The 21,530-nt window shown below is 60.2% G+C and overlaps 1 protein-coding gene across 1 annotated transcript in view; it reads right to left on the minus strand.

The window, feature by feature from the left end:
* The window catches only part of DLG5 (discs large MAGUK scaffold protein 5), a 91,647-nt gene that overhangs the window by 48,187 nt on the left and 21,930 nt on the right, over positions 1-21,530 (minus strand). Inside the window, exon 2 of the mRNA XM_056113447.1 lies at positions 8,023-8,091. Coding sequence (XP_055969422.1) covers positions 8,023-8,091 — 69 coding nt within the window. The remainder of the gene's footprint in view (positions 1-8,022; positions 8,092-21,530) is intronic.

Raw genomic sequence — 21,530 nt, forward strand, 5'->3', positions numbered from 1 at the left:
CCCAACGGCCCCCAAGATGCACCTGACTCTGAAAACCACCCATAGCAAGCAGGACATCCCAGCTCCGGCCCACACTTCCAGGTGAGAAATGTCTCTCAGGGGCATCCTGGAGGCCCACTCCTGAGACTAGCCCTACACAATAGGCTCCACTCCCTGGATCCTCACCACGCTCCTTGAGCCCCCCCCCCCCCCCCCACACACACACACACCTCCCCATCCCACCCGAGGGCCAGCGCCACTGTGGTCTCCACTGCAGACCCGGGAACCTTCTCCAGGTCAAACCACTTCCGGGTCACAGGCAGTGCTGCCCCAGAGCTGCCCCAGAAGGCCAGTGTCCCGTCATCTCAGGGACACCCCATTCCCCACGCTCCTGAGAATAAATGAGGAGGGAAGAGAGTTTGAGAGAAAAAGGTGCGAGGCCCCGAGAGACGGAGATAGGACAACCAAGACAGCGCTTCCTCGCACGAAGCAGACCCTGACTCACAGGTTCCCGAGTCTGCAGGGGTGATCCCTGAACACAGCGCTAGTCTGATCCCACAGCACCACCGGGTGTGATCCAGAAACACACAAGAAAGAGCAGAAGCCCCTTTGGTGGGCTGGCCTGGCCCACAGGTCACTGCTGACCCTGACCTTGGGTTCCCCAAGAGACTGGCCGTGCTCAGGGACTCCCTCCTCTGTGCTCCTCAGCATCACCTCCGCTCTTGGGATCACCTGGCTGGGAGGAGGGATGCACTTACGTGGAGGGAGGTGGCAAAGGAGTCACCTGGGCTTCCTGGGGACAAGAGTCTCATGCCCGAGCTCACTCGAGGGCTGGCGCCGCCATGAGCCAGAGGCAGAGGAGCGGGGCCCGGAGTCGTTGTGCCTGTCCTTCCAACAACACGAGGACACGGGAGGGCAACGCAAACGCAGGGTACCTGGGGTTGGCAGACCCAGGGGCCCCGTGGAAGGTGAAGGGGGGGACACCTGAGACACCTGAGGGTTCACTGGACAGAACCCCTGAGGATGCGTGGGTGGGTGGGGGTCTGTGACATCTGACCCCAGTGGGCCAAACTACCCCGGCAGCCCTGCCGGGTTCTGCAGGTGAATGAGACCGAGTGGCCCCCAGGTGGGTATGCCAGGTCAGAGTCACGTGGGGCTTGGGCGTTGCTTTTCATCTGGGGGACCATGCCGGGAGATGCTCGGGAATTACTCCTGACGCTGCTCGGGGGCTTCGTGGGATGCCAGGAACTGAGCCAGCTGAGGCGCACACAAGGCAAACACCTCCCCACTGTCCTATCGCTGAGGTCCCAACACGTGATGCGGGGGACAGGCTGCCTGAAGCCCACCTGGAAGTGCCTTCTCCTTGTTTGGGTTTTGTTCTAGAGCAATGTCCGGCAGGGTGCCTGGAGGTCACCCCCATTGGTACGTGGGGGTCCACACAATGCTGAGGTTGAACTGTCCTTCGGGAACGCAAGGAATGTGCTCAGCCCGCTGACCGTCTCCCTGGCCCCACGGACGTGGGGAGGATGGGGCAGGGATCTCAAGAAGAAGTCAAGACGGACAGACCAACGCAGGAGGGACCAAAGTAACAGCGCGTGTCTCCAGGAACCCTTTCCGGCCCAGCCAACTGCGGACAGCGGGCCTCTGTCTTCTTGAGCCTCAGGCCAGGGGCCAGCCTGGCAGTACCTGGCATTACTCCCAGCATGACGCACCTGGAGGTGCTCAGGGGACCATGCGGTGCTGGGTTCCTAGCTGAGACTCCCACACGCAAAGCACAAACTCCAGCATGTGGGGCCATCCCCTGTCCCTTTGAGACATCCCAAAGGTGATGCAGTGGCTGAGCGGTGAGAAGGACTCAGTCACAGTGAGAGGGCTCCGGCTCCCGGCCACCTGCTCCCGGTCTCTGTCACCCCTCCCCCAAACCAACACCAGATCCACCATGAAGGGCCGACAAGGACAAATGTGACTTCTCTTCCACACCTGCAAATACCTGGAGACAGCCACCAAGTTCCTCATCATAAAGCAGGGCCAGGTTGGCAGTACAGCGGGTAAGGCACTTGCTTTGCATGTGACCGATCCAGATTTGATGGCGGCCTCTCACACGGTCCCGGCACCAGCAGACGGGGTCCATGAGTGCAGAGTAGGGAGTCACCCCTGAGAGCTGCCGGTGTGGCCCGAAAACAAAGGCAAGAGCAAACCCTGTCAGGCTCAGGAACCCAAACTCACTGGGTGGGACGGAACGAAGCAAAGGGGGGGCAGCTCCGCAGACGGTCAGACTCCACTCTGCATCCTGCCTAGCAAATCCCTCTCTCCTGTGCTTACACACGAGAAATTAAATTTTGGATTCTAAGTTCACCAAAAGAAACAGCACACAACCATTTTGTTGTTGTTGTTGCTGTTGTTGTCGTTGTTTTTGGTTTTGTTTTGGGGACTATTCCAGCCATGTTCAGGGCTTCCTCCTGACTCTGCACTCAGGAATCACTCCTGGCGGTGCCCGGGGAACCATGTGTGATGCCGGGGATCAAACCCAGCTCAGGTGCAAGCAAGGCAAACCCCCTCCCTGCTGCACTACCGCTTCTGCCCCTGCAACGATAATAGGTAAAAGGTAAAGGTAAAGGCCCTCCCGTTGATCGTCGATTTGCTCGAGCGGGCCCAGTAACGTCTCCATTGGAGACTTTGTTGTTACTGTGTCTGGCATATCGAATACTCTCGGTAGCTTGCCGGGCTCTCCGAGAGGGGCGGAGGAATCGAACTCGGGTCGGCCATGTTGGCCGCTTGTAAGGCGAACGCCCTACCCGCTGTGCTATGAATTCGTCTACATGGCAACCTTTGATCTGGATCTGCATGATGACTTTGCAGTGCCTATGGTGCAAACCATAATGCGAGAGAGAGAGAGAGAGAGAGAGAGAGAGAGAGAGAGAGAAAGTATCTGCCATAGAGGTAGGCTGTGGGGGGTGGGGGTGGGGGTGGGATGGGAGGGAAATCTGGGGACACTGGTGGTGGAAAATGGACACTGGTGAAGCAACGGGTGTTGGGACGTTGTATGACTGAAACCCAATCATGAACAACTTTGTAACTGTGTATCTCATGGTGATTTAATAAAAATTAAAAGTTAAAAAATTTAAAAAAAAAACTGGCGAATGAGTCCATGGCTCTGTCCACTGTGTTCCAAAGAACTATTCACAAGTAAAAGGCAGGAGTGACCGAAGGAAAGTCTCGGGTCCACGGGACCAGCAGTGTGAGAGGGGGCAGTGGCCACTCCAAGGAGACACACAGTGACTTCATTTCTCTGACCTGGGAAAGAGGCAAATGCCGGGCCCAAAAATGAGGTCAGGGGCCAAGGGACAGCAGAGGGGAGGGCACTCATCCACCCTCCTCACGGCTGGCCCAGGTGTGATCCCTGAGCCCTGCCAGTGACCCCTCAGCACAGAGCCAGGAGCAAGCCCTGAGCACTACCCGGTGTGGCCCAAAATCTCAAAGGGAAAAGAACTAAATAAAAAGACGAGAGGTGAGTGGTCGGCAGTGGGTGGCCGAGGGATGCAGAGCCGCCTGCACAGTGCAGGGGAGTTTCCGAGGGTGACGGGCTGTTCTCAGGCTTAACGGAGCTGGTGGCTCAAGGCCACACTTGGCAAAATTCCTTGAAGTACATAAAAAAGGATAGATTGGAACGGATGTAAATTACTCCCCAAGGATCATAACTTACACATTATCACTGTCACTGTCACTGTCCTCCCATTGCTCATCGATTTGCTCAAGCGGGCACCAGTAATGTCTCCATTGTGAGACTTGTTACTGTTTTTGGCATATCGAATACGTCACAGGGAGCTTGCCAGATTTCGCCGTGCAGGCGAGATACTCTTGGTAGCTTGCCAGGCTTTCCGAGAGGGCGGAGGAACTTACACATTATACAATATTAAATGTCAACCTAGCTTCCACTTTTCAAAAGAAAATTAATTCAGGTTATAAAAAAAAAAACACGATGCCATAAACAGAAGCCACAGTACCACGAGTGGTGAGAATCCACAAGACACGCCCCATCAGCACCAGGTACCGCGACCACTTTCCACTCACAGCCAGGGAACACCAGACTCACAGCGAGGGAACACCAGACTTGGCCTGATCACCACAGCACCTGCGTTCCCCACCCCCACCCTGCTCGGCTGCTTGGAGATTCAAGTGAAAACGATCCACTCTGAGCCCCGCCCCCCACTTTCACTCTTCCTCTGGCCAAGTGTGAACTGCCCCTCAGGGGCGGGTGTGTTCCCCCCCCACCCAGACAGCACTAGGGGAGGCCAGGTCAGGTCGGGGAGGCCGGCGCAGGGTTTGGGGGAGTTCTCCTCCCTCTGGGCCTCAGTACAAGACGAAGCCGCTGAAAAGAGGGAGTGAGTCCCCGGTACCCCACACAAAAGGGGCTCAGGAGCTGCCTGGCACTGGGTGACATGACTATACACCCTTTCCTTTGTAGAACACTCGCCTGTGGGCTGTGGGCTGCAGAGAGAAGCCGGTCTGCAGAGGCTTTCTTATTTGAGTCCCCGGTCCCCTCGGAGCAAGGCTGAGTGACCTGATGGAGTCTGTTTCCTTCACCTGGACCTTTCAGGGCTAGGAGTGCGCCTTCCGGGAGCACTGACCTTGGATCCCAGAGGGAAGGAGGGTTACGGAGCCACCCGGGGCTGTCCGGGTGCCAGCGGCAGAAGCGGGACAGGCACTCCACGGCCCACGGCTGGGCCACAGCCCCTTCTGGCCCCAGCAGGAGGCTGGGGGTGGGGAAGGCCTGACCCCGCTGCTGGTGCCTGGGCAGGTGAGGTCACCACAGGGCCGGCCAATGCAGGCTTCGCCGGGGGTGCCCAGAGAGTCAGCCACGCGAGCAGGAGGGCAGAAAGATGGCAGCGCCCGCCTGTCACCCGCAGCCCTGCACGGGAGACGTGCTGCCCAAGCCTGGCCTGGGGCTCCTGCCTCACAGACCCTTACATAGATGGGCCCAGCCTGAGCAGGCGGAATGGCCAGCTCCAGCCACACGGCCCACGGGAGCACCAGGCCGCCGCAGCCAGGTCCCAGGCTCACCCAAGCAGTCCCAGCTTTGGGAAGGAAGGCGTGCCCACTGTTTCTGTCTCCTCAGCACAGCCTAGGGCTGGAAGGGCACAGTGGGTGGGCACCTGCCCTGCACATGGGTGACCCCCGGCTCCATCCCCGGTACCCCACCCGGGCCCTTCCAGGAGGGATTCCTGAGCACAGAGCCAGCAATCAGTCCTGCGCACCATCAAGGATGGCCCCAAAACACACAATCAGAAAGACAGTCAGAACTTTCTGGAGCACAAACTCCAGCAGGAGAGAGGACTGAGCCCCAGGGATCGAGTGCCATTGGCCGTGCTGCTCAGACCCTCCCAGGGAAGTCACCCCCACCCCCACCCCCAGCTCAGCAGTCCTGGGATGCAAGGAGGGACAGGGAAGCATCCGCTGCTGAATGAAGGAAACGTGTTCCGGGGCTGTGGGCCCCCGGGGCCATGATGTCACAGGGGAACCATCAGGGGAAGAGCCGAAAGAACCTCTCCAGGCCATTCCTTATTTTATCTTTGGCTTTGGGACCACACCTGGTGGCGCTTGGAGCTTCCTCCTGACTCGGTGCTCAGGGATCACTCCTGGCAGGGCTCAGGACCAGATGGGGGTCAGGGGATCTAAGCCAGGTGGGTCGCGTGCAAGGCAAGTGTCAGCTCAGCACCGAACCCAGGACTGCAATCTGGGCCACTGTCACTGCAGCTCTGGCACCCGGACAGCCCCGGGTGGCTCAACAACGCTCCTTCCCTCTGGAACCCAAGGTCAGTGCTCCCGGGAGGCGCACTCCCAGCCCTGAAAGGTCCAGGTGAAGGAAACAGACACCATCAGGTCACTTGGCCTTGCTCCGAGAGGACCAGGGGACCCAAATAAGAAAGCCTGAGAGAAGCAGGAGAAGGCGAAGCCCAGGGCTCGCCAAGGACACCTCACAGGGCTCCGATGATCCCCACCCATGGTAACCACCCCACCCGCTGACCCCTACCCATGCTAACTGCCCTACCCGCTGACCTTACCCATGCTAACCGCTCCACCCGCTGACCCTACCCATGCTAACCACCCCACTCCCCTGCCCATGCTAAGCCCCACCCAGCGAGCATCCTGAAAAGCCATCCGCGATGAGAACCCAAGCCCAGGCATGGTTCCGCTTAGCCAGCGCCACAGCTCCGGCAGGGCCCTGAAGTGCTCTGACCCCGACGCCCAGTGCGGGCACCTAAGAGGGGCTGGACTATGTGTCCCCAGAAGGCACTTTGGCCTCTGTGCCCAGCCCGTGTGAAAGTCCCACCGGGAAAGACCTTCTAGACGTGCTCCAGGTGACTCTCAGCCCACCTGGCCGGTGGCTCAATGCAAAGACCCCAAGATTCGGGGCTCCGGGGCCCACAGCACTGCTCTGAGCCTGGGGCAGCACCCAGCAGTGCTGGCAGGGGAGAGGCGGGGGGGCAGGAACCAACCCAGGACTCTGGCCGCTGCACTAGCCCAGGAGGCCTCTGGGGGCAGCTGGGTTCAGAGATGGCCACATGTCCTTGTGAAGACCTGGAGGAGGCCGGGAAGCTGATCTGCAGCCCAGCCCAGCAGCAGAGGGAAGTGAGGGGCCGCGGGAAGCACCTGGCCCAGAACCACAGGGACGGAGGGGGCGTCTGCTGTGCAGGGCACCCATGACAGCAGCCGCAGGAAATGGGCCCCCACTGGGCCCTGGTGCTGGCACTCCGACCCATTAGTCCAATCACTAATGTCCCGGCTCCCCCAGGCCCAAAGTCAGCAGGCTCAGGGGTCCAGCACACCCGTGGTCCCGGCCCTGAATGCCCCTGGGGGGTGCTCAGGACCTCAGCTCAAGCGCTCTCTTCTCTAGGGCGGGAGGGAGCTGAGCTGTGGGGGCTCTCTGGCAGAGCTGGGAAGGCTGCAGGTGGTGAGAGACGCTGGGGACAGGGGCCACTGTCATGACCAAGTGACAGCCACCTCAGGAACCCCTCCCGGAGAGAACTTAGCCTTCAAAGTGGACTGGACTGTATGAGCCGGCGGTGACGGGACAACTGCAGTCTCATGGGAAGGGGGGCGGTACCGGCTCATCCTTCACGCCCTACCGAAGTCACGAGTTGCCCCCCCCGCCCCCCCAGTGGCTCTCCGGCACAGCCATAACACCAGACGCACAGAAACCAATCTTGTTATTATCTGGATCTTTGCAGATATCCAAAATCGCATGGCCATGTGACATTATATGATTCTCATAACCAGCTATAGAAAATAAAGTATTTCACAATGCCTTTTCAGCAATTCTGATTGTTGGGGGGGGGGGAATTCTAAACAATAATGGTGTATCTTTTGTCAAAATGATGAATGTAATCAATGTAGAGAAGTAGAAATCATCTGCCTCAAAGGCATTGGGTGGGGTGGGAGGGGGGTTCTTGGTGGTGAAATGTGAGTACTGGTGAAGGGAAAGATGTTCGATCATTGTACGACTGAGACTTAAACCTGAAAGCTTAGTAACTTTTCCCACAGTGATTCAATAAATAAATATAAGAAAAAAATAAATAAACAGAATTATGGGGAAAAAAAAAAAGTAAGGTGGAGTTCATGCCCAATTCAATCAGCTAATCAGTGGCTGAATAAATAGCAGTACTCCTACATAAAAAAAAAAAAAAAAGACACTGGGACGGATCCCAGCCGGTCCCTGAGGCCACAGCAATCTGGGGCCAGGCTGCTGGCTGAGCGGGCACAGTGGACAGGCCATCCGGGCAGCCCTGCACCGAGCAAAGGCGATGTGTATGCCTGCCAGGCCCACCTCCCACCTTGGCCCAGCCCTGTGAGAACCCCCGGGCCCATCTCCTGCCTGGTCCCAGCCCCCATGAGAGCCCCCGGACCCAGCTCCCACCCATCCTGGCCCTGTGAGAACCGCCCCCACCCCCCTCCCCGGCCCACCTCCCGCCTGGTCCTGGCCACGTGAGAGCAGCGTGCCGGCGAGCCACGTGGACGAAGCCCGGCCCACAGGAGGGCACTCACCCGCACTGCTGAGGGAGCTGCTGCTCTCGGAGTCTGACGGCATGATGGAGAGGACACTGTAGGTGGAGCCTGTGGACAGAGGAGACAAGCACGTGACTGCCCAGTCTTGGTCCGACCCGAGCCACCACCACCCTGACCACGCTCAGCCCCGGGGTGAGGCTTCGGGACCAGCCTGGCCATCCCGCTAGAGGCCTGCAGCAGCCAGCACCAGGTGGCGAGGACTGGGAGGCGCTGTGTCCCCCTACTGGGCTGGGGGCCCCGCAGAGCTGCCCCAGGGCCCCGGTGCTATGTGCGGAGCTGGCCTGAGTCTCATCGGACCAGCCGGTGGTCCCTGGGTCTCAGGATGTTCCAGCTCAGCCCCTCGTCGCTGAATCCTTGCCCCCTCCTTATTAATGGAACTCGCAGAGTCACCCACCATTACGGAGTCACCCGGTCCAAGACAAGCACAAGACCGTTCTCGAGAGTGCTAACGCCCAGCCGCGGGCTCGGTGGCAGCGGTCAGGGCTTCACTGGCCGATATCTGAGCTGGGCTGGGAAAGTCAGCATCTAAACCCAAGCACGGAGGAAGCTCCCTCAGCTCTGTGGCCCAGTGCTGGTCCGTGGCGGGACAGGGCCGCTCCCTGGTGGGCCTTTCCCTCGTCCAGCACAAACACACCCCAAGCGAAGGCAAAGCAGCTCTGAGACGAACCCAGGGATGGGCGGGAAGAAGCAAGAGCCCGAGAGGGAGCACAGCTCTCTCTGAAGAAGGATGAGCCGAGGGGTGGGAGCACGTGCCCAGTGCCCAGAGTTGCTGACCCCGAGGATGCTACTGCTCCAGGCAGACAGCGGGGTCACACTGTCTGGACACCACACACCTCCGGAGGGAAGGGAAGGTGGGGCGGGGGTGGAGGAGGGGAAGACCACTGGGAGGCCCCAGAGTAGGGGAACACCTGGGAGAGGAGGTGGTGGCACATGCAGGGATGACAGTGACGGGAAGAACCGGGGCGTGGCACAGGCCATCACAGTATCGGCAGAGTAGATCTGGCCTTCGGGAGACTCGGTAAACAGAATGCGAAGGAGGCAGCCCCCAGCACCGGGCCTTCCCCGGAGCAGGACACAGCTCAGGTCAGCTCTGTACAGCTGCAGAGGGACAGAGCCCGAGGCCCAGCACCCCGGAAGTCCGTGCCGGGAAATGCCTCCCAATCCGCCCATCTCGCTGCCCAATCAGCATCTCTGAGTTGTTGCTTTCCTTTGACTTGTTTATGGGTCACCCCCAGCAGTGCTCAGGGCTTACTCTGCGCTCAGGGATCATTCCTGGCAGAAGTGGGGGGGACCATATGGGGTGCTGGGGATCAATCCCGGGTTAGCTGCATGCAAGGCAGCACCCTCCCCGCCGTTCTATCACTCCAGCCCCAACATCTCTGAATTCTGTCGCCACCAAACATCACAAGTCTCTCCTCCTCCCAGAACACAAACATTAAGTGTGACTTAAACATCTGTGGGAGGGGCTGGAGAGATGGTGAGCAGGCAGGACATGTGCCTCGTTCGATTCCCGGCACCACACGGGGCCATGCCAGCAGCAATCCCTGAGCGCAGAGCCAGGTGTAAGCCCTGAGCACTCTTGGCAGGCTGAAACCCGGGGGTGGGGAAAGAAAAAGATGTGTGAAATGAAGTCAGAGGCAGTCTAGGTGACCTGGTGACAGCTTCAAAGGGGCAGGAAGGAAGCAGAGGGCAGAGGGCGGGCGACCCCTCACACAGCCCCAGGCAGCACCGCAAGCCCGGCACCAACCCAGCCCTGGGAGCTGCAGAAGCACCACAAAACGTCCGCTTTCTAGACCACAGACATTCTCTCCATTTTTTTTTTCTTTACGGGGCTGGAGCGATAGCACAGTGGGTAGGGCGTTTGCCTTGCACGCGGCTGACCAGGATTCGATTCCTCCGTCCCTCTCAGAGAGCCCAGCAAGCTACCAAGAGTAATCCTGCCCGCACGACAGAGCCTGGCAAGCTTCCCGTGGCAGATTCGATATGCCAAAAACAGTAACAACAAGTCTCACAGTGGAGACGTTACTGGTGCCGGCTCGAGCAAATCGAAGAACAACTGCAGGACAGTGCTACGGGGACCAGGAAGAGAGTCCACTGGTGGGCCAACAGGCTGTTTCAGAATGCGCCTACTGGGAGGAGCGGGCTCCGATAAACTCCCACTCCTGACAGCTCTGGGCTTGGCCCCATCCTGCCTCCACAGCCTAGCCGCTCACGCCCGCCTCTCTCTGCGTCTCCCAGGAAAACACGCACCCCTGCGGCCAATTTCCATCTCCACGGGCTTGGCAGGGGCCGCGCCCTCTCCCCAGCTCCTCCCAGACCAGAGCCCAGCGGCCAAACAAAACACGCTGCGCCCTGGGTCCTTCCCGAGTCCCATCCGGAGTCTCAGTCCCCGTGTCTCCGTCCCCGGGTCCTTGACCCTACGTCTCCATCCCTGTCCCTGCATCTCTGTCCCCGCGTCCTGAGCGGGGCCCTGAGGGGTGACTTGGGGTTCTGTGCCACATCCCCACTGCACCCCTACACTCAGGCATAGGGACCAGAAAGATTTCCTGAAGCGAGGAAAGTGAACCATCATTGGGGCTGGGGCAGGGAGTGACCCAAAGAGGACAGGCAGGTCTGGGGGGTGGGGGTGGGGGCACACGCGAGCCCCGACAGAGGGAGCTGGGACAGGTGTGGGCTGCAGAAGGTAGTAGGAGGGGTCATGGGGCAGGAGGGGGCATGTGGGGGTCACAGGGCAGGGGCAGGTGGGGTTGCAGGGCAGGGGGCACATGGGGTCGCAGGGCAGGGGGCACGTGGGGTCACGGGGTGGGGGGCAGGCAGGGGCACACCGCGTTCCCACACCCTGGAAAGGTGAGGAAGGGCCACTGGTGGGACAGGCACTCTGGAAGCAGGGGCGGAGGCGCCTGGGGGCTGCAGGGGCCAGTGGGTAACTCCAGCCCCTGCCCCTGTCACCTCTGAGGAGCCACAGCTCAGCCAGATGCCCCGGGTGTGTCCCTCCCCGCCCCCATGTGTCCCTGCGGGCGCCTCGGCCTCCCTGTCCACTTCGCATCCCTACTGGATGGACTGGAACCAGCTGGCAGGGCCGCGCAGGGTCTGGTGGGGGCGGCCGGGGGCCGCGCTCACCCACCTCCAGAACCCCTGGACGGTGCTCAGGGACCCAGTCAAGGGGGGGTCTTGCCACACTCACCCAACAGCACTAGGTGGCCCGGCACCAGGGAGCCACGACGCACCGCTGGTGTCCGGCGGCCGGGGCGCTCCTGGCCCACAGCGGGCGGGAACAACTCCGTGCTGGCTTGGCCACCGAGAGGACATGGCCAGGGGCCAGGCAGCCGGGCGGTGAGTCACACGGCTCCTGAGCACTGCCAGGTGTGGCTCCTGAGCACCGACGAGTGTGAGCCCAAAAGAAGGATAGGACAGCTGCACCCCGGGTCACTGCGCAGGGCAGCGGCCCAACTGTGTGGGGGGGCAGCCAGACAGGAAAGGACCGGCTGGCCCTGCCAGACAGCAGCCGCCAACAGCACCCAGAAGCCGGATCAACCTCAAGGAACACGGGCAGAGCCGGGCCCTCCCCCAGGCCCTCACACCTGGCCCCTCCCCCAGACACAGGGCCAAGACAGGGTGGGGGCCCCATTGGAGAGGGCAGGCCCGGAGGCTGCAGAAAGGAAGGAGGTGGACGCCACTCAAGGGCTTCCCCTCCAATGAAGGCGCGAGGCTGTGCTTGCTGAGGGCAAAGTCGGGGCTGCCAAGGCCCCACATTCCCAGGCGGGGAGGGGTGCGCCAGGCCCCTGGAGCAGGAGGAGGAGCGCATAGGCCAGCAAGTCCTGCTTCAGCCCCTACACACCCGCCTGAGGGGCTGAGCACACAGGGACAAAGGGTGGATGGAGGAAGCACCCACAGACTCTATCTGCCCCCCAAACTCTCCACTTTGTAAGGTAAGCTTATCTCCCAGGCTGCAGTAACAATACCGTGCTCCCCACAATTTACTGTTTGTTTGGCTTGGGGGCCACACCTGACAGTACTTGGGGCCCCGCGCCTCCCACCACACACACACACACACACACACACACACACACACACACACGCACGCACGCATACGCACACATACTCACACAGTGTGTCTGGCTTGGAGAGAAAGCTCATGCCGTGCATGCACATGGCCTGGGTTCGGGCTTGCACACATGCGTGTCCACACACATCCACAATCACTCTTTCCTCAAAAGCAGAAAAGAGGTCCCCAGCCCCGGGAAAGCCGGCCACACTGTGCCTTCCAGCCTCCCGCGGGCACCCCAGGAAACGGGGAAGGGGCTTGGGAGGCACTTCAAATGCCAAGGGGAAACGGGTTACCTCACACTCACAGGGAACCCTCAGGGAGAAAGATGATCTGGAATAACAAGAGGAACAGTTCGCTGATCTGTACTGTAGCACTGTCCTCCAGTTGTTCAATTTGCTCGATCAGGCACCAGTAACGTCTCACAACTAATTGTGAGACTTTGTTGTTACTGTTTTTTGGCCTATCAAATATATCACGGGTAGCTTGCCAGGCTTTGCCGTGCGGGCGAGATATTCTCGATAGCTTGCCGGGCTCTCCAAGAGGGGCAGAGGAATCGAACCCGGCCTGGCCACGTAAGCCGTGTGCAAGGCAAACGCCTTACCCGCTGTGCTATCGCTCCAGCCCCGCTGATCTGTACAAAGAGGAAAATATAAGTCCAGGTCCAGAACCACAGGAAGGAAACCAGAGCGCTTCGTCCTCACGCCAGCCAAGCCCCATCTGCTCCCAGGCCAGGTCCGCAGGCCAGCTATGGGGAATCCCCGCAGGCCCACACTGGTCACTAGCACGGCGGCTAGAAATGTGTGTGGACCCAGTCAGGGCTGGTGAATCCCTGCCGCAGGGTGGGGCAGTGTGGAAGGGAACGAAAGAGAAGGTAATGACGTGGCTAAGAGTTTACGGGGTCTGTGGTGGGGAGGACGCACGGGGGAAGGGGCTTGCTTTCACACAGCTGAAGCCCAGGCTCAATCACACATGGCCCCTGAGCCCCCAGGAGTGACCCCTGAGCCCACAGCCAGGAGTAAGCCCTTAACACCTCCAGGTGCGGCCCCCCCAAAACTCAAAACAAGCCCAACTGAAATATAACCCATATCTTATCTCAGCTTAAAACCCTCAACCGGGGACCAGAGAGACAGTAAGTGGACAGGGCATTCACCTCGCATACAGCAGCCCCAGATTCAATGTCCAGCATCACTGGGAGTGATCCCTAAATGCTGCTCCAGGTGTGGCCCAAAAGCAAAGAAATAAAAACAGAAATCCACAGCTGCAGTTAAATTCAAACTCCACAAGATCCAAAGGTCTGTCCTGGGCCAGAGATAGCACAGTAGAAAGGCCACTTGCCTTGCACGTGGCATACCCAGACTCAATCCCTGGCTCCATATATATACGTTCCCCTGAACATCACCGGAAGTGACCCCTCCATCTGGTTAGGTGTGGCCCCAAAGCAAAAAAAAAAAACCCATTCTACAGAATCTCAGCCTTTGCACAAATTAATAAACGATCTGAAGGAACATTTTAGAAATGCTCTAAAGAGGAACAGAGCACACGGCCTTCAGTATATCTCATGAGCTGCGCTTAGGGGCCCCGAGCCCCAGCCAGCCCCTCTCCAGAGATTCATCCCTGGAAGCACGCTGTTTGCGGCGCCTCAGAAAACAGCTGTGATATGGGCCACAAGCTGGGAGCACGCAGAGTCCAGAGCACTGGGGGCTAGCCAGGGCCTGTGAACTGAAGGGTTCGGACCCCTGGGAAGCCCAGCCAAGCACCCATTCTCCCGTTCCGAGGGCTGCTGGCCTCCTGCTGAAACCAACCACAGGGCAGGACTGCATGCAGACGGCCCTGCTCCCGGGGGCAGACATTCTGAGCCCACAGCTTGTTCTCTCCTGCTCTGAGCACTCTGCCCATCCCAACATCAAAGATGAGGGCAGTGGGTGGAAAGGGCTGAGGGGGCACGGGGGAAACAGACAGCCTCAAAGTGCAGGGAGGCGAGTCCCTAAGGGCAGGGACACCCACAAACCCACCTGCTCACCCACTCTGCTGACAAGGATGGAACCTCGCGGCACAGGAAAATGTAGCCGCAGGTCTCTGCAGCAGCTCCCAAGAAGGGAAACTACTGAGGCCGGAGAGAGAGCATGGCGGACAGGGACACCCGCCTCGCACGCGCCAACCCCGGTTCAATCCCCGGCACCCCATACGGTACCCCGAGCCCCGCCAGGAGAGATCTCTGAGCGCAGAGCCAGGAGTAAGCCCTGAGAAATGCTGGGTGTGACCCCAAAACAAAACAAGACAAAAACCAGTGAAATTATATTTTTTAAAATATATGCAAAAGGGGGGGTCTGTAGGAAACGAGAGAAGAAAGCAGAATTCCTATATGAACAGGATTAGCTAAGGAAGGGATTAAGAGAACTGCCAACGTTCAGAGGGCAGGACACTGTGTTAGCTGGTTCTCTGGAACCATTTTAAAGGGCCAGCCCCCTTTTTTTGTTTTTTAATTCTAAAAATATTTCCTGAAGTCTCTTAAAACAGCCTCAACAGGCAGAGAGGCGTGTGTGTCCAAACCCACCTTTACAGCACTGGCCCCTTTAAAATGGTTATTGTGCACAGGACATGGAAATAGAATTGTACACAGGACAGACAGTGGGGTGGGAACCTGCCCCCCTCCCAGCCCCCTACCATCTAGGCCTTCCTCTCGCACCTCCTGACTCGAACCCAACTGAGCCAAGTCGCCCAATGGTGCCCACGCTCAGGAGAGAAAGAGAGAGAGAGAGAGAGAGAGAGAGAGAGAGAGAGAGAGAGAGTGTGTGTATGTGTGTATGGGTTTGTGTGTCCATGCCCTCAGGGGTGTGGAATGTGTATGTGTGTGTGTGAGTGTGTGCATGTGTGTGTGTCTGGTTTATGTGCCCATGCTCTCAGGTGTATGGGGTGTGTGTGTGTGTGTGCATGTGTGTGTCTGGTTTGTGTGCTCATGCTCTCAGGAGTGTGTGTGTGTGTGTGTGTGTGTGTGTGGTGTGTGTGTGCGCACGCATGCATGCGCATGTATGTGTCTGGGTTTGTGCGCCCACGCTCTCAGGAGTGTGGTCTGTGTGGAGGGGGGATGTGTCTGGGTTTGTGTTGGAGGGAGTGACAGACACCAAGGAACGAAAATACATTTGAGTTTGGTCTCGCCGTACAGAAGCAGTTTGGTCGCAAGGCCACAGCCCCAGATCCCCACAAAGTACTGTCTTCAGAGACGCAGCAAACAGAGACAAATCTGTGCCCCATCTCTGGGCCCTCCCCTTGCCAAGAAAACTGGGGCCTGGAGTGAGCCCCTCCGATCCCAGCTAGCTGCCCTGGGCTCATGCGTGGGGCCCCTCACCCGTGCTGACGGCCACGGTGCCCACGGGCTCCCCACAAAGGCCACTTGTTTCCCATGAGTGCCCGCAACAGTGGCTCAACCAGTCTGCCCAGTTGGGGACTGTGGTCTTGGTGGAGGGGAGGTGACAAGGGCTTACTCTGACCTCAGCAGACAATGACAAGGCCGGCTTGAGTTACTGGCCGGCCCGGGAGAAGCAGGATTCCGCGTCCAGACCTGGTCTGAGCAGGCCGCGCCGGCTGGGGGCTGTTTCAGCTCTGTCCCTCTCTCGGTGCCAAGGCCCGTCCCTGGGGCTCGGGAGAGCGGGGGCCAGGAGCAGTGGGGAGGCACATGGCTGTCCCCACACCCCCTGCCACTGCTGGGCTCCAGGGGAGAGAGTCAGGGTTCCAGCTTCCAGTACTCACTCTCAGAGCCGAACCCCAAACTCAGCACAAAGCCACAGCAAATGTGGGCACCAGGAAGGAACCGAGGGCGCAGAGGGAAGGGGACTGGTCCGGGGGAACAGTCTTTTTGACTGGGGGCCAGGGCTGGGGGTGCTTAGGGGTCACTCCTGGTGTGGCTCAGGGATGGTGCAAGGCCAGCGGCACCTCCCTGCTTTCTCTCGCAGAACCCAGGTTATGGGCTTCATGTGCCAGAAGGAAGCGGACGGAAGAGACAAGTCCTGAGACTGGGCCCAGCGAGGCAGGGCAGGGGTCACCGTCAAAGCAATGGCCACCTCACACCCGGGCCCAGCAGGACCATCAGGCCCACCACCATATGGTTTTGCGGCTTTTTTGGGTTTTCGTTTGGGACCACACCCGGCGATGCCTGGGGTACTCCTGGCTCTGCTCTCAGGAATTTCTCCTGGTGGTGCTCGGGGGACCAATACAGAGCTGGGGATTGGTGGGCCACTGCAAGGCCAGCGCCCTCCCTGCTGTCCTGTCGCCCCTGCCCCACAGGTCTTGAGTGGGCAGGACTTGCCTCAAAACCACCCAGCTGCCCATGTCCACCACCCGAACCCCAGGACCCCTCACACATGTCACTTCCCCTCTCAGGCCCTCCTGACAAGGCCACTCACAGCTCCTCGGCATCCCCACCTCCCACTGCTCCTTTGGTCTCAGAGGCCCAGCTTGGCCCTTGCTGACACCAGAGACACGGGGGGCTGACGACTGTGAGGTGTGTCCATGGCAGTCAGTTGTTCAGCCAGAGTCTCCGCCGCTGGGCCTCACCGAGGGTCCGGCGACAGGACACAGTGTGCTGGCCAGAGGCCGGCAGCCACGCCCACCCAACGCAGACCTCCTAGCCCACCCTTGCCACCGCTCGAGCCCCATAACTCAGCTGCTGATGTCCTGAGCGTTTGAAGGTTTTGTCATTATACTTCGGGCCATGTGGTATCGACATACAACGCCCCGCCCCACCCCCGCCCCACCCCAGTGCCTACCACCCTCCACCGCTGCCTCTGTGTCACCTCCGGTCCCCATCACCTAGAGGCGTGATGCTTCGTAATCCAACGTGTGTCCTTGTTTGGTCTCTTTCTGCCCCACAGATGAGAGAGACCGTCCAAAGCATGTGTCCTCCTCCCTCTGACTTACTGGAACCTGCAAGGTTCATGAGCAAAAAGGCCCCATGACCCCTTGGTGCTGGCCACCGATCAGGCGTCCCTCCTGCTGAGGGCTCAGGGCACAGCTTCATTCACCCCTGCGCCCCGCTAACAGTGCCAACTCAGGTCAGAATCCAGGTGGCGCCATCCTATAGGAACAGGTAATGAACATCCCGACAACCTTGGGCAACGCCTGCCTTCCCTGCATTCCCGGGAAGCACACAGCCCGCTCCCTCCAACACGGGGAGGGAGAAGAGGGAAGGGGACAGAAAAGACAGGGAGGGAAGGTGGAGAGGAAAATCAGAAAAGGAGGAGGGGAGTGGAAGAAAGGAGTGGGAGGATAGAGGGAGGAGGAGAGGGGGGAGAGGGAAGGGGGGGCGGCAGGAGGGAGGGAGGGAGGGAGGGAGCGGAAAGGCCAAGAGCTCAGCTCTCCCCAGTACCTACAGCATTCCATCAGGCACCAAGGGAAAGGTCCTCAGGCCCGGCAGAAGCCTCTCGAAGCTTTCCAGAAACACAGGCTCCCGGAGACAGTCTCTGCACGAGTCATCCAAGTGTGCTCTGCCGGGCTAGCATGTTGAGCTAGGCTCCCCAGAAGGAGGCCCAGAAAGGGGGTTTCAGCCTCTCCCAGACACACACACACACACACACACACACACACACACACACACTCCCGAGGGCTCACAAACCACAAGGCTGGCCCTGGATCTGTCCCTTCAGGTCGGGGCTTGCCTGGTGCCTCGACAGGCCAGCGCAAGCCAGGGAAGCAGGACGAGGTGGAGGCCGTGCCTTGCGGGGGGCTCGGGCGAGGACAGCTCCAGCCGGGTCCCCTACAGGCCGCCAGGTGAGTCCTACAGAGCAGCCTGGGCTGACCAGAGCATGGTCCCGCCCCTCGCAGAGCGGGGCAGTCAGGGTCCACGCACAGAGAGCCACACCCCCACCCACCCTCCTGCCCCGAGCTCATGTCTGCCAAGGCGGGGACCGCAGCCTGGGGACGGGCTGGGACAGGCACAGCCTGCACCCGGCTCTTAGCGGGGCTGCACAGTTCTCTCCCTGCACGCCCCTGGGCTCTGCTGCAGGGACCAGATGCCGAGAACCATCTCAAATGCTCTGAGGTGGCTCAGGTCAAATCCCAACTCCCCAGACTCAGCCAGTGACCTGCCCTCCCTCTACCCCTGGCCCCGGAAACTGGGCGAGTAAGAGCCCTTGGTACTCGGGTGCTGCCCAGGGACGCCCACAGAAGCGGCCGGCACATGTTCACCCCCACTGGGGCTCAGCCAGGCCCGGCCCATCCCACTGTCTCAACCCCAGGCTGCGCCCAGCCAGTGTGGACACTCACAGCCTCGCCTCCCCGCACTCGGCCAGGCCTCCCAGCTGCCCTGGAGTGGGTGAGGGAGAAGCCAGAGGAGCACGATGGGAAGAGTCTGCTCCTCCCTCTGCCTTGGTCAAGTCTCAGGCTCATCACCCCAAAATCGTCTTCTTCCAGAACCCCCAAAATTGTATTAAGAACACAGAAAGGGGCCGGAGAGAGAATACAGCAGGGAGGGTGTGGCCGTGTACACAGCCAACCCAGGCTCAATCCTCCAGCAGCCCATGTGGTCCCCAAGCCCATCAGGAGTGACTCCTGAGTGCAGAGCCAGGTGTCACCCCTGAGCATCACCGGGTATGGCCCAGAAAGGAAAGAAAAAACACAGGAACAGAGGTCGGGCAGCCACCCCCGGTTTGAGCCCTGAAACTACAGAACATCCCAGAGCTGACCAGGAGTGATCCCTGAGGCCAGAACCAAGAGGAAGCCCTGAACCCAGGGTGTGAGCAAATCCCGCCCCCAGACACACACACACACACACACACACACACACACACACACACACACACACACACACGGATGATGCGATCCTGTCAATCCAGGCCCCACACCTTTCAGGGGCGGCATCTGCCCCAGAGGACCAAATCCACAAGCCTCAAGGACAGAAATAACAAACATGGGCCAGCGCCCCCGGCATGCCAAGGCCTTGGCCAGCTTGCAGCCTGCTGGTCTGGACCACCGCATCCCGCCCAGAGCCCAAAGCACCTCTCCCAAGCTGCGGCTCAGGAGCCTGGCCTGGCCGCTGCCCCTCCTCCCGCCCCTCTCCCCTCACCTCTCGCGCAGGCCAGGCCACCAGCCAGCCACCAAGATGCCCAGGGCCACCCAACATGCCTGGCTCCTCTCTGCCAAGCCTCAGCTCCCCGCGAGCTTGCCCCAGCTCTGCCCCTGCGCGCCACCACTCCACGCTCGCGTGTGGCATCCTCAACCCTCCCTGTCCCCTGCCCCTTCCTAGAGCAGCCTCAGAGCACAACTCAGCATCCCCAGAGCCTTGGGAACGACCTCCCTCCCTCTCAGAGCCCAGACCAGGGCCGTGGGAGGAGGACCTGACCTTTGCCGGGGCAACTGATCAGCCACAGCCCAGCAGCACAGCTTCCTGGAGGCTGTGCTGCAAACAGAACCGTCCTCGGCGGGCACTCCGGGGAGACCCCAAGTGGGGGTGAAGACACCAGAGTCAGCAAGTGGCCATCTGCAGGGGTCAGTGGCACCAGTAGGTCCCTGAGCCGAGGCCCTGGGGTGGGACCCTGCGTCTTTCCTGTGCCTCTCTGCACTTCACACTGGCCCTCACTCACAGTCCGAAGCATCCAGGAGAGAAGCTGCTCTGTGCTGACCTGGACAGCAGGACACCAGGGCCCATCAAGCCTGCTCAACAGCTGACCAGAACCCGCTCCCCTGGGAACAGCAGAAAGATGAGCTCTGCACCCTGACCTACATCTCCCAAGGTTCCCTTCCGATGGGGCTGGCCTGGGGAGCTCCCTTCAGCGAGCTTCAGGCCAGGGGAGAAAGGTCAGCCCAGCTTTGCTGGGGGAGTTCGTTGTGTCTGGCACGTGTGGGGCGCCCAGGTCCTGCCTCCTGCCCTCCCCACCGCCCCCTCCAACCCCCCGAAGGAGAAGCAACCACCTGAGTCTCCGTGTGCAGGTGAGAGGTGCAGACGCCGGGGCAGGCGGCCCACCCAGGGCTCTTTCCAGGAGCAGGGTGGGGGGGCAGGAACGTTCCAGGTGATTCTTGGGAAGCCGAAACTGGCCCCTGGAGCCACATCTCATGCATGACTCAGAGCCCGGCACCAGCAGCCTGGCAATTTGTACCAACTGCCTTCAAAAGGCCCACACCCTTTGACTTCCTAGAGGCAGGAATGTGTCCTGGGGGGGCGGGGGGCGGAAGTGCTCCAAGGGCCCTGAAAAACAGGGTCCCGATCTCCCACCTCCCAGAGCGAGCCTGCACCCCTTTAAGCGTGATCATGTTTCCACATTCTACAGTTCCATGTGGGTCACATCCAACCCTGGGAGGAGCCAGGGGTCAGGCTGGAGGTGTTGGGGGCAGGGGGCCACACCCGGAGGTGGCCTGGAGAGAGCCGAGGGCCGCTCACCCACCCCCTGGCTTTCTTTGTTATTTTCATTTATGGGGGCTCTGGGCCCTGGACCAGCCCTGGTGACACTCAGCTGGAGCAGATGGCTTACCAGGCAGGCCCGGGGGTGCTGCTGACTGCTGGGCCTCCAGGATTCCTGGGGCTGGGGGAAGGGGGACTGCAGTCCCAGGCCCAGCCCTGTCCGGCCACCACGCTCTCACCCCTGGTCCGCAGAGCTCAGCTCCAGCCCGTGGGCTTCCCTTCAGGCCTGTTTCCACTTTTCTGGAGCTCAGGACAGGAGGTCACACTTAGTGGGGCTTGGAAGTCACTGCTCCCGGGGTGCTTGGGGTCCCTTATGGTGCCTGGACCACTCTGGGACCTCAGCCGCCTGGCTCGGCCCACTGTACTCCCTGTCTCCCTAGTCACTTTGTTTTCCCATGGGGGGTCTCCCAGGCAGTGCCCAGGAGGCCAGGGCCCACCCTGTGACTCTCAGCTCCATCAGGTCAGTCGGCAGTGCCAGAGCAGGGCCCAGGCACCGGGAACAATGGGGACAGCTGTCAACACAGCCAGCACCTTCATCCTGGTACAATCTCTGGCCTGTGCTCCCACTTTCTTTGGAGAAGGGCTTGGAAGGGGAGGGGCACCCCAGTGGCACCTGGGGCAACAGCTGGAGGTGGCTGAGGAACCATATGTAACACCGGGGATTCGAGCGAGATTCACAGAGGCAGCCACGATCACGGCGCCACGCCCTGACCATAGCTCTCGGCCATTTCACTTTCTTTACTGAGCACTGAGGCCAGGGAAGCCGTGCGCAGTGCTGAAGCCCGTGCTCTGCAGTCTGACCCACCTCAGCATCACCCAAGCACCCCGGTGTGCTCCCCAAACAGAACCAAGGGAATAGAAACTGACCGTTTACTAAATAGCAAGACAGACGCTGGTGAGCAAAGCTCCCCATCAAAGCACAATCAGAAATAGGAGCTTTTGCCCTGCACGCAGCCGACCCGAGTTCGATCCCTGACAACCCGTATGGTCTCCCAAGCACCGCCAGGAGTGATCCCAGAGTGCAGAGCCAGGAGTAACCCTGAGCATCAC

The sequence above is a fragment of the Sorex fumeus genome, unplaced genomic scaffold (assembly GCF_029834395.1).
Source record: "Sorex fumeus unplaced genomic scaffold, SorFum_2.1 ptg000020l, whole genome shotgun sequence".
In the NCBI taxonomy this organism is placed as follows: Eukaryota; Metazoa; Chordata; class Mammalia; order Eulipotyphla; family Soricidae; genus Sorex; species Sorex fumeus.